General features: G+C 39.7%; 1 protein-coding gene across 9 annotated transcripts in view; it reads left to right on the top strand.

Moving 5' to 3' along the window:
* The window catches only part of qkia (QKI, KH domain containing, RNA binding a), a 131,672-nt gene that overhangs the window by 56,191 nt on the left and 60,709 nt on the right, over positions 1–14,772 (top strand). For all 9 annotated transcript variants that reach the window (XR_012096206.1, XM_073028368.1, XM_073028366.1 and 6 more), the window contains exon 3: positions 13,816–13,932. Coding sequence is in view for 8 of the 9 variants with exons in the window: in XM_073028368.1 (XP_072884469.1) it covers positions 13,816–13,932 (117 nt within the window). In the remaining variant the exon portion in view is untranslated. The remainder of the gene's footprint in view (positions 1–13,815; positions 13,933–14,772) is intronic.

Below are 14,772 nucleotides of genomic sequence, written 5' to 3'. Positions count from 1 at the left end.
TGATACTGAATGGCCTAATTCTTAGACTAAAATCAGGGAGTATAATTAATTCAGGAGTTGCTGGGCAGTGTTGCTGGAAAGGCTTGTTCCATGCTGTATCTCAATAAATAAGTCCTGGTTCTTCAAGTGATATTTGCAATTTAGCACTTGAAAGAAAATTAATGTCCCTGGCAGTTTCTCACTGGCTCACTCCCTCCCCTTGCAGCCAGTTCACAAGGAACAGCTAATTGTTTTGTTTGGCATTTGTGAGGTGATCTCTGGTCATGTCACTACATTGCATGGTCTTTGTTTCAAATAATAGACTCAATTGTTTATTCTTCTAAGTACAGTGGATTTTTATAGAATCAGAGGCATAATTATACGGTATAGAACAAATCCTTCAACCAAATCTGTATGTCTGCTTCAGCTACTTCCATTTCTTTGCACTCGACTTGTATCTCAGTAAACTGCTATTCATTTACCTGTCCAGATATCAATAAATAGTTATATCTACCTCTACCACTTTTCCAGCTTGTTCCATAAACCCACTATCCTCAAAAGATTGCCTCTCAGAACCCATTCATAGCTTCCCCTCTCTCTGTTGGTTTTAGACTCCCCTGCCCAAAGGAAAAATACAAAGACAATTCATCTTGTTTATGACCCTTTTTTATGCGCAGGGGATTTAGGGTTTGATGTTCTTGTTGCCATTTGTACAATTGTTTTTTTTTATTTTGCACGGTGTTTTGGGTTTAGAGCTTTGTTCGTGTTGCTGTTTGCGCTGTTTGATTTTTTTTGTGTTGGGGTTTGGTTTGATGTACTTGTTGCCGTTTGCAGGATTTGTTCTTTTTTATTTGCTGGGGGGGTGGTGTTGATGTTTTACCTTTTCCTCGGCTTCTGTGGTTTTCTTTGTTTCGTGGCTGTCTGGAGAAGACGTGATATGACACATATACTTTGATAATAAATGCATCTTGAATAACTTTATAAACTAAAGTCGCCCTCTAAACTCCTCTGCAGTGTCGGGGGGGGGGGGACTGTAACTGTATCATGTCTCTAATATAGCAAGTTCTACAATCACAGTAACATCCTCAAACTTTTCTGCACCCTTTCCTTCTTAATGACATCCTTGATATACCTAGGTGACCAGGACTGTACATAGTATTCCAAGTGTAACCTTTGTACTCAGTGCCCTGACCGATGAAGGTTGCATAGCTTTCACTCTGTCTACCTGTGTCTGCTTTCAGGGCATTACTCTATGTACCTGTACCCCTGGATTCCACTGGGTCCTACCAACTATTATGTAAGTCCTGGTTTAACTTGCTGAAGTGCAATACCACACCTTTGTCCGAATTCTATTTGCTATGCAAGTTGGTTTGGGAATCCCCTGGTACCTTGAGATAACCCTCGTTTACTAACAATCCATTCCAGTAGATTTCTAATTTTAGACAAGACTGCTTTATGCCCCCTACAAATATGGAAGGTTAATGTCAGCACTTGTAATATTTCAGCATAGTTGTGATTGTTTTAAACATCCAAGAACTTGCATGGAAGAATATCACCAACTTCAGTAGCACAGACATAAAACTGTTTGCAGACCACTCTAAATCATATTGAAAGTAAATTAAAAATGTTTACATCAAGTTAACATATAATACTTTTGAGGAAAATTAAATTCTACACTCTTTTCAGCTGAATGCATTACTTAGTATTCTGTGCATTTTCTGTTATGCACATGTCATAACTATTCAGAGTGAATTGTAACTGAATAGAAACACAGTGAATACTACTTACAGCAATGGAATACATAAAGTAAAGTTGAAATCAAGAACCTACTACATTGCATTTACATTATCGTTGGCTAGCTCTTGAAGGCAACTTGAGATGAACCTTTGAACTTGTAGACTGAGCGGCCACCTCGCTGGTTGCAAATGAAGTACAAATGTTAAGCTTAGCCAACAAATTTATGGAGTTGTCCTGAAATAGCAATGCTTAATATCCGACTACAATATAATCCCAACTCTGTTACAATCATCAGAGTATATACGCAAACATGGGGCTTCTGTTAACTAGAAAGATTTTTTTATTTTATTGAACGATAGTGCAGAACAAGCTCTTCCAAACCTTTGAGTTGCAATACTTTACCCTTAACCCTAATCATGGGACAGTTTACAATGACCAGTTAACCTACTGACTCGCACATCTTTGGACTGTGGGAGGAAACTTTTGCAGTCACGGGGGAAAATGTACAAGAATAAACAGTTGATGTTTCGGGCCGAGATCCTTCATCAGGACTGACACAAGTCTCGGCACAAAATGTTGACTGTTTACTTTTTCCATAGATGCTGCCTGATCTGCTGAGTTCCTCCAGCATTTTGTGTGTTATGTTTTGGATTTCCAGCATCTGTAGATTTCCCCTTCTTTTGAGTATGTGCAAACTCCTTACAAGTAGAGGCAGGAATAGAAAATAGATGTTTCTAAACACTTCCAAAGAAAATTTTAAAAATGTATCTACTTCCTCAAGAGATTAAAGAACTTTGGCATGTCCCTATTGATCTATCCAATTTTTATCGACACCATAGAAAGTATCGTACCTGGATACATCATGCATTGGTATGGCACTTCATCACAAAATATTACAGAATTGTGGACACAGTAAGTACATCATGGGAACTGGCCTCCCTTCCATGGATTCTCTCCATACTTGCTGCCTCAGTAAAGTAGTCAGCTCAATTAAAGATCCCACCCTCCCCAGACATCCTCTCCTCTCTCCTTCCATTGGGTAGAAGATACAAAGCCTGAAAGTATGTACCTTCAGGCTTAAGTGCATGTCCTACTCTTAGTAAGACAATTAAATGGTTCACTTGGTTCTGTTGTATGATGAGGTGGACTTCTGACCTTGCAGTTTACCTTGTTATGATCCTGCTGAAAAAGGATCTAGAGATTTCCTGGTGTATATGATGAATAAACTCTTTTTGGGCTTCCAGCCAGGTCAGGTATTGATAATAACTGGTGTTTCGGTGGAAAAACTCTGCCATCTTAATCAGGGAAGATGATGGAGATGGCAGTTTGTCATCAAAGTGTTGGTTATAATCGAAGCCTGTTACCCTGCTGGAAGCTGGGGGAGAGTTTATTTATGATCTTACATCTTATGAACAGTAGACTGAAACTTGTATTGCAGTTTCAGTGTGACTGCTACACTGTTCTGCATTGTTATTGAAGAGTTTGGGACTTTATTCCTCAGAATACAGAAGAGTGAGAGGAGATTTGATAGAGGTATGCAGAGTTATGAGGGGTATAGATAGAGTAAATGTAAGCTGGCTTTTTTCCACTGAGGTTGGGGGGGAATTACAACCAAAGGTCATGGCTTAAGGGTAAAAGGTGAAAAGTTTTTAGGGAGCACGAGGGAAAACTTTTTCACTCAAATGGCCATGAATGTGGAATAAGCTGCCAGCATAAGTGGTGCATCTGAGCTCACTTTCAGCATTTAAGAGAAGTTTGGATAGATACATGGTAGAGGTATGGAGAGCTATGGTCCCAGTGCAGAGAGTAGGCAATTTAAAAAGCTCAGCATGGACTAAGCTCAGCCTGTTTCTGTGCTGTATTCTAAGCTTTTCACAGCATCTCAGTACATGTGACAATAATAAACCAATTCCAAAATTGGAAGTTCATTTTGATCTGATGAGAGACTTTGCACTGTATCCCTTTGACTTTTACCTTTTTAGAAGCTTTCTCACTGGGAAAGGAGAACTTGGTTTTAAATAAAACCTACCAGGAAAGTGGACTGCATAGTGTTGACTATTTTGGGAAGAAAAATAAATGTAAATGTCTGAAATCTACAGCTTTTTTGAAAAGCAGGAAAGTGTGCATTGTCCCAGTATTGACATTCAAGATGATCTAAATGTGAAGATCCGGGTGACAAATCAAGTGTTGTTCAAGCTTCATTGTGTCATCTAAAATGCCTTTGCCTTTCGAATTGAAAGTTTTAAATGCTTGTTTATGAGCCTCCCTCAGCATATTGTATGTGCCGACTCTTGAAAGTTGCTCACCTAAAGAGTATGCAAAATTTGTTGGATATACAAAGATGTTGCTGGATCTGGAGGGCCTGAGTTATAAGGAAGTATTGACTAGGTTAGGACTTTGTTCCCAAGAATGTAGAAGATTGAGAGGAGATTTGATAGAAATGTGCAAAATTGACGGGTATTGATAGGGTACAATCAAGCAGGTTTTCTACTGAGGTTGGATGGGTCTACAACTAGAGATCTGGATTAAGGATGAAAGGTAAAATGACTAAGGGGAACAGGAGGGGAAACCTCTTCACTCAGAGGGTCGTGAGAGTGTAGAACGAGCTGCCAGTGCAAGTGGTAGATGGAAGCTCGATTTCAACATTTAAGAGAAGTTTGGATAGGTACACTGATGATAGAGACATGGAGGGCTATGGTCACAGTGCACGTCAATGGGAGTAGGCAGTTCCAATGGTTCGGCACAAACTAGATGGACCGTAAGGGCCTGTTTCTGTGCTGTACTATTCTATGACTCAGTGATGAGGCTGTGTGTTTTTCATCTCCACACCAGTCAGAGTACAATAAAAATTTGAAAAGGCGCTTTAATGCCAATGAAATAAGGTTGGCAATAAATCTTACCCCACTACATGATGTTAAATGAAACAGTTGAAGAATTCTCTAGATGATAGACCAATTAACAAACAATCCTTTCATGACTGACCTTCCACATTGCATCTTGCTCAACTTCAGTTTGATGTTCTGTTGTCAATGGTCCTGTCTTAGATCTGCACACCCTTGTGACCTTTGGTCATTTCCACCCTATCCTGATCTCACCATGGTTGTGCCAATCCTTGTAATTCCCAGTGCTAAAACACTGTGAACAGTGCATTTCTGCAGATCCAGCTTGTGTGTTATCCAGTTCTTATGGATGCACTAAGTTGCAAGAAAAAGTTTGTGATCCCTTTGCAATTACCTGATTTTCTGCGTTAATTACTTATAAAATAAGACCATAAGAGATCGGAGCAGAATTCAGTAATTTGGCCCATTGAGTCTACTCTGCCATTTCATCATGGCTGATCCAATTTTCCTCTCAGCCCCGAACTCCTGCCTTGTGAAATGTGTTTTGATCTTCATCTAAGTCACAATAATAGATAAACATAAACATAAAACATAAACGCAAACAATTGTACATTTCATGTCCTTATTGAACACAATTTTTAATCATTTACTGTCCAGGCTGGAAAGAGTATGTCAACCCTTGTATTTAATAACTGGTAGAATCTTTAGCAGCAATAACCTCCACCAAATGTTTCCTGTAGTTGCTGATCAGACTTGCACAACAGCGAGGAGGAATTTTAGACTATTCCTCTATACAAAACTGTTAGTTTATCAATATTTCTTGGATACCTTGCATGAGCAGCCATCTTCAGGTCATCCACAGCATTTCAATTGGGTTAAGATCTAGACTGACTTGGCCATTTCAATAGAAGAATTTTCTTTTTAAACCATTCTGTTGTTGATTTACTTTTGTGTTTTGGATTATTGCCTTGTTGCATCATTGAACTACTATTAAGCTTCAGGTGACGGACTGCTACCCTGTCACTCTCCTGTAAAATATCTTGATACAATTTTGAATTCATTGTTCCCTCAACGATTGCAAGCTGTCCAGGCCCTGAGGCAGCAAAGCAGCCCCAAACCATGAACCTTCCACCGTGCTTTACAGTTGTGATGAGGTTTTGTTTGGTGTGTGATGCCCCTTTTTTTTCCAAACATATTGGTGTGCATTTCTACCAGAAAGTTCAACTTTTGTCTTATCTGTCCACAGCATATTGTTCAAGAAGCGTTGTGGGAAATCCAGATGCTCTTTTGCAAACTTGTGTGATCTTTGCAGGACGCCCACTCCTTGGGAGAGTAGCAACAGTACTGAATTTCCTTGTTGGTAGACCATTTCCCTGACAGTGAATTGATGAACAGTCAGTTCTTCAGAAATGCTTTAGTAGCGTTTTCCAACTTCATCTCTACAATTTTTCTAAGGTCCTCCAAAATTTTATTTTGATGGAGTCATGGTGCACAAACAGATCGATCTTAAGAAGAGCAGGCTCTGTCAGTAACCTGACTTTGTCATTTTTATAGGGCAGGGCACCCCTGCAACTCATACCTCCAATCTTCTCATTGATTGGAACACCTGACTCCAAGTAGTGTTTGTAGAAGGCATTACCCTAGAAGTTCACATGCTTTTTGAACCTAAGATCAGGCAGTTTATCAGTAATTAATGCAGAAAACAAGGTAATTGCAAATAGTTGAAAATTGCAATTTGCAATTGCAAATTGCAACTGTATGTGGAATGTCTTGTCTTGAACTGCCTAGCTGCTTCCCATTTCGGAATGTGAATTTTCAAAACCCCGTCAAAGATATCAGCATATTTTAAAGGTTGAGGAAAGCATAGGAAATGTTGTAGCATATGAGCATTGTGTGTTCGGAAAAGACTGGTGATCAGAAATGGATTATTGCCAGTGTATGTTGTGAAATGCAATATATAATAGGAAAAAATTGTGAATTACAGTAAAAAAAAAAGCTAAATTAGTGCAAAAATAGACATTGAAAAAGTAGTTAGGTAGTGTTCATGGGTTCAGTGACCATTTAGATGACGGGAAGAAGCTGTGCTGAAATCATTGAATGCATGCCTTTAACGATTGCTACCTCCTTCCTGATGGTAGTAATGTGAACAGGGCATGACCTGGGTGATCAGTGTCCTTAATTATGGACACCATCTTTTTGAGGCGCCACGCCTTGACAACGTCCTGGATAGTGCAGAGTTCTAGTGCCATAATGGAGCTTACTAAGCTTAGTGTTTTAAGATTTGTTCTACACCCGACTTGTCTTCAATTAAAGGCTGAGTGCCGTGGAAATTCTGTCATTGTCTCTTGTTGCATTGGGGAGACCACAGCTCATCTGCACACAAGGGAATTGCATCTGAATTGATCTGATATTGAATTATTAAAATACAGCATTTTAATGCATAGCAAATGTTCAAAGTCATCCTGCAGTTTAATTTCATTTATGCCTCTATGAACAAGTATAGGTTCAATTACACAGAGCATCATTTGTGGAAGGTGTGGATATTATAAATAGGTCATAATATATAAATAGCAAACAAATACATGCATTACAGTTAACTCTGCTCTTTCAACCTGTTTGCTATTAAATCATACTCTACTCTGAAGTTGTTCTAAAGCTTTATTCTTTTTAACATGCTTAACATATTAATTTTAGAGCTGTATTACATTCAGCCTTTCTTTCAAGGTGTAAAATGCAGTATATTTTAAATCTGACCTTTATAGCTAATATTGTCTGCATCTCATTTATCTCAAAACCAAATTCAGTACTTCTGTTCTAAAAGAATGTTGCAGGTGAAAACGCAAAATGAAATGGGGAAAATGCCAGATTTGCTTAATAGGTCTGACGCCCGAGTTAATTTTTTGGAGTGTTGATCTTCCATTGGAACTAAAAGTGTGCAAGTTGCAGATGGAGTCATACAGAGGTTTGAATGATGTTCTGAGGGCATGGACCTACTGTAAATAACATGGGTAAAATCTGAAATTGCTAGAGGAGAGTTTGAATTCTGCAAATTGGATTAAGTCAGTAAAGGCTGATTACTTGAAACTGTTAGATTTGAGTTCAGAAAATAAACATGCCATATCAGAAGTTTGTAAGCTTTGCTTAGTCCTTCATTGGATGCACTTGGGGCTAATGACAGGCAGCTGTAGGATAGAGGATTGAAGTGAGAGTATGGTCGCATTTGGAGATAGGAGATGGAATGGAATTAAAGCTGATACCAATTTCCATGTGTTTATTTTGTTTAGACGTACAGTGTGGAGCGGGCTCCTCTGGCCTAATGAGCCACAGCAACCAGCAATCCACCTATTTAACCCTATCCTATTAACAGGACAATTTACAATGACCAAATAACCTACTAGCCAGTATGTCTTTGGAATGTGGGAGGAAGCTGAAGCACCTGGAGGAAGCTCGCACGCTGACGGGGAGAACATACAACCGATGGAGGAATTGAACTCCGAACTCCAGAATTTACCAAGTTGTAATAGCATTATGCTAACTGCTGTTCTGTCCTGTGCCCTTCATGGTATCAGGAGCATTGAATACAATATGCTGTATTAGAGGGGCGAGTATTTCAGGTCAGGGAAATGATGTACAAGGGCGAGGGTTTCTACGGTTGTATGTGAAGATGCTATGAAGAGGGTCTTGTGCATTAGGGGTGAAAGAAAGAACCGAAGTATTGTGGAGAGAGAGAGAAGATGCCACATGGGCAAGTGTAGAGGATGATCCTCAGTGTGGAGATTGATAAACTGAAACCGTAAAAGCAGTCAAAAATGTGAATAATTGGATTCTAATCATTAATATTTGTGAATGTTGTAAACAGTGTTTCAGTGAGTGTAGAGATGTGCTTATTTGAGCATGAGAATCTCAAGTCCCAGTTGCTCCAGAATAAGGTCAGTACAGTTGGATAGGGATAAGCCTGGGAGCAAAGCCAGTATTTTAAAGCATGGGTGTAGTATTTAGACATAAAGTACTATCTGGCCCATTGTCTGTAGAATCTAATGTACAAATTAGGTTGCAATTTTTTTTGACTGACAAAATCTGCCTGAATGATGTGATGACTGGTTGTATCGCTTCTCTGTTAGACCAACTTTGAAATATTTGGGGCATCTATCAACCATTTGATTATTATAAATAGGAATTTGTGATGGTAATTGAACATCAGATTGTGGGTGGGGTGCAGGAAGAGATGCCATTACTTATGTTCTGAACTTTGCTTCCGTTCTGAAGCATTGCAAGCTCTTAATTTTTGTTCCCATATGGTAGTTAATAAGATGCTAAACAAGAGAAAATCTGCAGATGCTCAAAATCCAATCAATACACATAAAATGCCCGGAGTAACTCAGCACGCCAGCCAGCATGTATGGAAAAGAGTATAGTCAATTTTTCGGCCCAAGACCCTTCACCAAGACTGAATTTTAAAAAAACAAGCCAGAGTTCGAATGTGGGTGGAGGGGCAAAGTCTGAGTTAGAAGTACTCCCTCCCCCCCCACCTTCTAACTCGTGACTCCTCATCTTTTTTGTCTCCGGTCCTGATGAAGGATCTTGGCCCGAAGCACCAGTTGCTCTTTTCTGTTGATGCTGCTTGGCCTTCTGAGTTCCTCCTTGCACTTTGTTTGGCACATCTGGTGGCAACCTTGCCATTTCTTTAGCGTTTGTCTGTTTGATGAGGCGGAGTTTCTAGCTCGACACTCAACCCAGCACTGATGGAAGGCGTACAAGGAGTGGGCTAGATCCGAACACTCGCCCCAAAATCTGGTGCAGTTGCTGCTACACCGCCGGCAACAGACACACTTTGTAAAGAGGCTTGGGGAAAATTGGGACATTCTGTCTCTCAGCAAAAGTAAGAGTCTTTGTTTTATGGAAGATGGGGTACTCTTATAAAATTGCCCTTAATGAGCATAAATTCAAGCTGAGGGAGAAAATGAAAATTAGAAGAGATTACTATCTTCACCTGCCAAGAGACCAACCTCAAGATCTGAAAAATTAAAACATTAGGAATACTTGAAAATTCCTATCTGCAAATTCCTTGTTCAGTGGAATGTTTTAGCTAGTTAAAAGCTGCAAAAAAGCTCCTAAACATCGGTCATTAACACAATTATTCCACATGTTAACATCACTTGCTGCATTAGCGTTAATAGCATAATTAGGAATAATAGCTTCTGTTGGAGAGTTGTGTACCACTGGAGAATCAAATCGCTCATTTAATTCTTTTTCTCATCATTTCACCATCCATTCTCCTTGGGGCAGAAACCATGCATGACTTGTTTGAGTTTGAAGGCGATTGTGGCTGCTTGATCTCTTTGTGGGCACATGCTTCATCCCATTCTCTGTCACACACCTTTGTTTACCTCTTTCCTGTGGACTTCAGAAATTGCAATCACTTACCATGAACTGAAATGGGCTTAGGCATTTTGCTGCCTCATGCTCTCTCTGTATTTATTGAAATACAGTGTGGAATAGGCCCATCTGGCCCTTCAAGCCGTGCCACCCAGCAATCCCCTGATTCAATCCTAGCCTAATCACAGGACAATTTACAATGACCAATTAACCTGCAAACACCGGTATGGCTTTGGACTGCTTGCACGGTCGTGGGGAGAATGTACACACTACATACAGGCAGCAACAGGAGGTGAACCTGGATTGCCTGTACTGTAACGTGTTGTGTTGAACACTATGATATTTGCCATCTGAAAGTCTTCATCTGTCTTGCATATATTTGAGAATTAAGCTTCTGCAGCACCCTGGGGATAGAGAACTCCAACAATTTACTACCATCAGGGTGAACAAATTTCTTGTGTCAGCATAAGGCCTGTTTCTGTGCTGTAATGTTCTATGGTTCTAATACAAGGCTTGTGATCCTTGACTGCTCAAATTGGCTAGTAAGTATTTGGGACAGTGTTGGGATGTTTGATGTCGTGCATTGGGAGAATACAGAAATCCTGTAGTGTTACAAAAATCAACAATTGTAATAATGATCAGGGAGGCACAGAGAATCTAGTTACCAGAAAGTACCTTTAACAGTTTCAACAGAAGAACATACGAACTTAAAAATCCAATGCTTCTGTGCGGACCTAGGTTTTCCTGACCTTCCATGAACAGTCAAAGAATAGAAAAGACTTTACCAGTTAAAAGGGAGTTTCTGCTATTCTTCATAGTCCCTTTTTGAATCATCATGTGTCCATGGAACACTTCACATCTATGTTGGTGAATTTTCTACTGAGTCATCGCTGCAGTGTCTGCTTTTTTTATTCATTCCTTACCATGCAAATGTTGCATTTCAGTGTCATTGGCTGTAGGTTATGCCTGACCTTTAACACCTTTTTATTGGCTCTGCTGTAGGCCAGCATCTATTTATTGCCCTCCCCTTAGCAAGTAACAGTTGGTAATTTATGGTTCTTAATTGGCAACTAATGTGAAGCATACAGAACAGATACCGACCGCACCATTCACAAACCTTCATGCTATATCCAACCAAAGAACACCTCACAAATAACTTATTTGGAAATATCCTTAGTTTAGCAGATTACCTAGAGCATTATTATGGCTACTTTAAAACACTGATTAACGTGAGCTCTCAAAATGGAGAACAGAGTCTCTTCATAAAATGGCAGCCTTCATCTCCTCTGTCATGGCAAAGGCAATTGACCTGTCTGCTTCCAGTTGACTAAATCAAATTCACTGATTTGTAGACTATAGTTGTTTCTGGCCAACAACAGCTTTTTATCATATAATGTAGTTTTCTGACCTTTACAGCCAATTCAGGCCTTGTATTTGATTTTCCTCCATTTAAATTTATAATCCCTTAATCTAGTAGTTAATATAGTTCTACATTGAGTATTGTTCAAAGTTTGAAATAACTTTATTGAAGTACATATATGTCGCCATTTTCTTTTGGGCATTCACAGTAAATACAGGCAGTAATCAATGAAAGACTACACCTAACAGGACTGACACCCAATGTGCAAAGACAACAAACAGCAAATACACTAAAAATTATCAAAGACATGGTGCCTGTTCCACTACTGGTGTTTAGGGCAGCAATGAAGGTCCTCTATCTCCAGCGATGTCAGGGCTTCCTTCATCATATTAGTAGCTCCCTCTGTTTTCATTACTGTCAGTTGTGCAAGTCCCAGGTGGAGACTCAGGAATACCGTCACGCTCAGATGCAGAAGGATTCTTCATTGCTGTGTTTGTATCAGTTTTGTTCAGTCAGGGTTGTTAACCCTGAGGTGAAGCCCCAAACTTGGAGAACAAATGGCCCACGCTTAGTTTGTCCTCTACCCTTTGACGTGTTTGGCATGGGTGACCCTACCAAGAGCCAAGGCATAAAGCCTTAACTCCACCCAACATAGATCTCTGGGTCACTAAATCATGCAAGCCTCCAAACCACGGCAAGGTTGTGGTCTTCCTGAAGGAAATAAATAAATGAGCAGTTAATATCGAAAACGTGATGCTGTCTTTCATTGATTCTATTGTGATTGTTATTCTATTATGAAAATGTATCTCAGGGTTGTATATGGTGACTTGTATATACTTTAATACATTTCCATTGAACTTTGAACCTCAGATGAAGGGTCCTTATGTGAGTCCATAGGTTGTGGGAACAGTTCAACGATGGCAGTTTGATTCCTCAAGATACTGACTATTTCTTACGTCTGCTTAGAATTTACTCATTACATTATCATTATTTGATTTGCATGGACTCTTCTGTATAGTCACCCACATTACATGTAACCTTCCTGAATTTGTACCCTGCTCTGCTATTTGGAAGTTTGCATTCAGCTCCCAGCAATGTTTTCTGCCCTTCATTGTTCCTTAAGCTCCATTCAAATTTACTCTATTACTGAGTTTTCCCTGACATAAGATCCTTGTTGCACTGCCTCGTCCTACCCTTTATTAATCCTCTGTTGCACCCACCAACTTGCCAACCTTTTTTTTGGTAACTAATTTGAAATGACTATTAAATTCAGAAACAGGAGAAAAACTGCAGATGCTGGAAATCCAGCACGGCCAGGCAGCATCTATGAAAAAGAGTGCAGTCGACGTCTCAGGCTGCAACCCTTCATCAGGACAGGACTATTAGATCATCCATTGAACTTGTTTTGTGCTTATCTAGTTACAAATGTCATATCAATTCCAATAGAATCTTTTGGTTTTCCATTGTTGTCCTTCTGGCTCTAATTGGAGGTATATTGGGGGACTGCTTGCTTCATTGTGCACCTTTGCTCCATCCACCACAAGTGGGACTTAGTGGTGGCCAAAATTTTAATCACCATTCCCATTCCAACACATTGGTCCACAGCCTTCTGTTGTTCCAAAATGAGGCCACCCTCAGGGTGGAGGAACATTACCTTGTATTCCATTCGTGTACCCTCCAACCTGATGCCATGAATACCTATTTCTCCTTCCAGTAAACAAATTTCTTCACACACCCTCACACACTCTTACATCCCTTCCTTTATTCCCTGCTCTGACCTTTTATCTCTTCTCACCTGCATATTACTTCCCCTGGGTCCCTTCCTTCTTTTTTCCCCAAGGTCCACTGTCCTCTCCAGTCAGATTTCTTCTCCAACTCTTGACGCTTCCCACCCACCTGGCTTCTCCCATCACCTACCAGGTAGCCTCCTTCCCCTCCACCTTTTATTCTAAAATCTAACCCCTTCCTTTCTAATCCTGAAGAAGTGACTGGGCCCAAAATGTGGACTGTTTATTCATTTTCATAGCTGGTGCCTGACCTGATGAGTTCCTCCAACACTTTGTGTATGTTGCTATAGATTTCTGGCATCTGTAGACTTTCTTGTGTTTGTATTCTTTGTGTGCTGTGTCTTTACCTGACTCTGGCTATCACTAGCTTTGTTTGCCAATTAATCAAAATTAACTATGGGAACCCATACTTAACCTCGTAAATTAAGAGACAATTTAAAAAGAAATTTTCCACCACGAGCCAGGATTTTCTTGAAACCAAATAGTGTTTTGAAAAATTGAACCTTTATGTGAGGTAACTCCAATTTATTTTCGTATCATTTAATGAAAAAATGCAAAGTATTTTATAAGTACGAATTCTATAACTGTCTAGAACATTTAGTGAATTGAAGGTCAAATACATAAATCAGTGACAAGTTCTTTTGGCATATACAGAGAAATACTATATTTCTATGAAGTGCACAATACAGTGGTAGTTAACATTTTTGTATCTGAAATGTTTTTTTTTCTTTTTCAGTTTAACTTTGTTGGTCGAATCCTTGGCCCAAGAGGCCTCACTGCAAAACAACTGGAAGCAGAGACTGGTTGCAAGATCATGGTGAGAGGGAAAAGTTCAATGCGGGACAAAAAGAAGGTAAGGTTAGAGACCCTGTCTGAGTAGTTAAAGTTGTGTGGATGGCAACAAGTTTCTGCTGATCAAAGATGCCTCTCAGAAGATCTGTCCTAGACCCATCATATAAATGTAATTGCAAAGAAAGCATGACAACGCCTCTACTTTCTTACAAATTTGAGGAGATTTAGTATGATGTGAAAAGCTTTGACAGACTTCTGTAAATGTGTAGTAGAAAATATATTGACAAGCTGCATCATGGCCTGATATGGGAGCACCAATAGTTTTGAATGGAAAATCCTAGTGGATTTGGCCCAGTACATCATGGGTAAAGCCCTCCCAACCATTGAGCACGTCTGCGTGAAACACTTTTGTAGGAAAGCAATATCCGTCATTGAAGATTCTCACCACCCAGCTCATGCTCTTTTCTCGCTGCTGCCATCAGGTAGAAGGTACAAGAGCCTCAGGACTCACACCACCAAGTTCAAGACCGTTGCTAACCTGCAACCATCAGGTTCTAGAACAAGAAGATAATTGCATTCATTTATTGAGATATTTCCACACTGAATGATCTCACTTTAAGGAATCTTGCTTGTTATTACATGCTCTCGTTATTGCTGTTTATTTGAATTTGGGTTTACACAGTTTTTATTATATGCTCTATTTGATCTTGATCTTTCATTGATCCTGTTACAGTTACTTTCCTAGATTTCCTAAGTATGCCTGCTGGGAAAAGAATCTCGGGGTTGTGTGCTCTGAGATAAAATTTACTTTGAACTTTGCTGGTAAAATCACAATAGGCCATTGTGAACTCAGGATCATGGTTGAAGGATTGGTTAGCCTTACTGTGGGGGTGGGGGAGAG

Source organism: Hemitrygon akajei, chromosome 24 (genome assembly GCF_048418815.1).
Source record: "Hemitrygon akajei chromosome 24, sHemAka1.3, whole genome shotgun sequence".
Taxonomy (NCBI): Eukaryota; Metazoa; Chordata; class Chondrichthyes; order Myliobatiformes; family Dasyatidae; genus Hemitrygon; species Hemitrygon akajei.
This window is presented reverse-complemented; position numbering and strand designations above follow the sequence as displayed.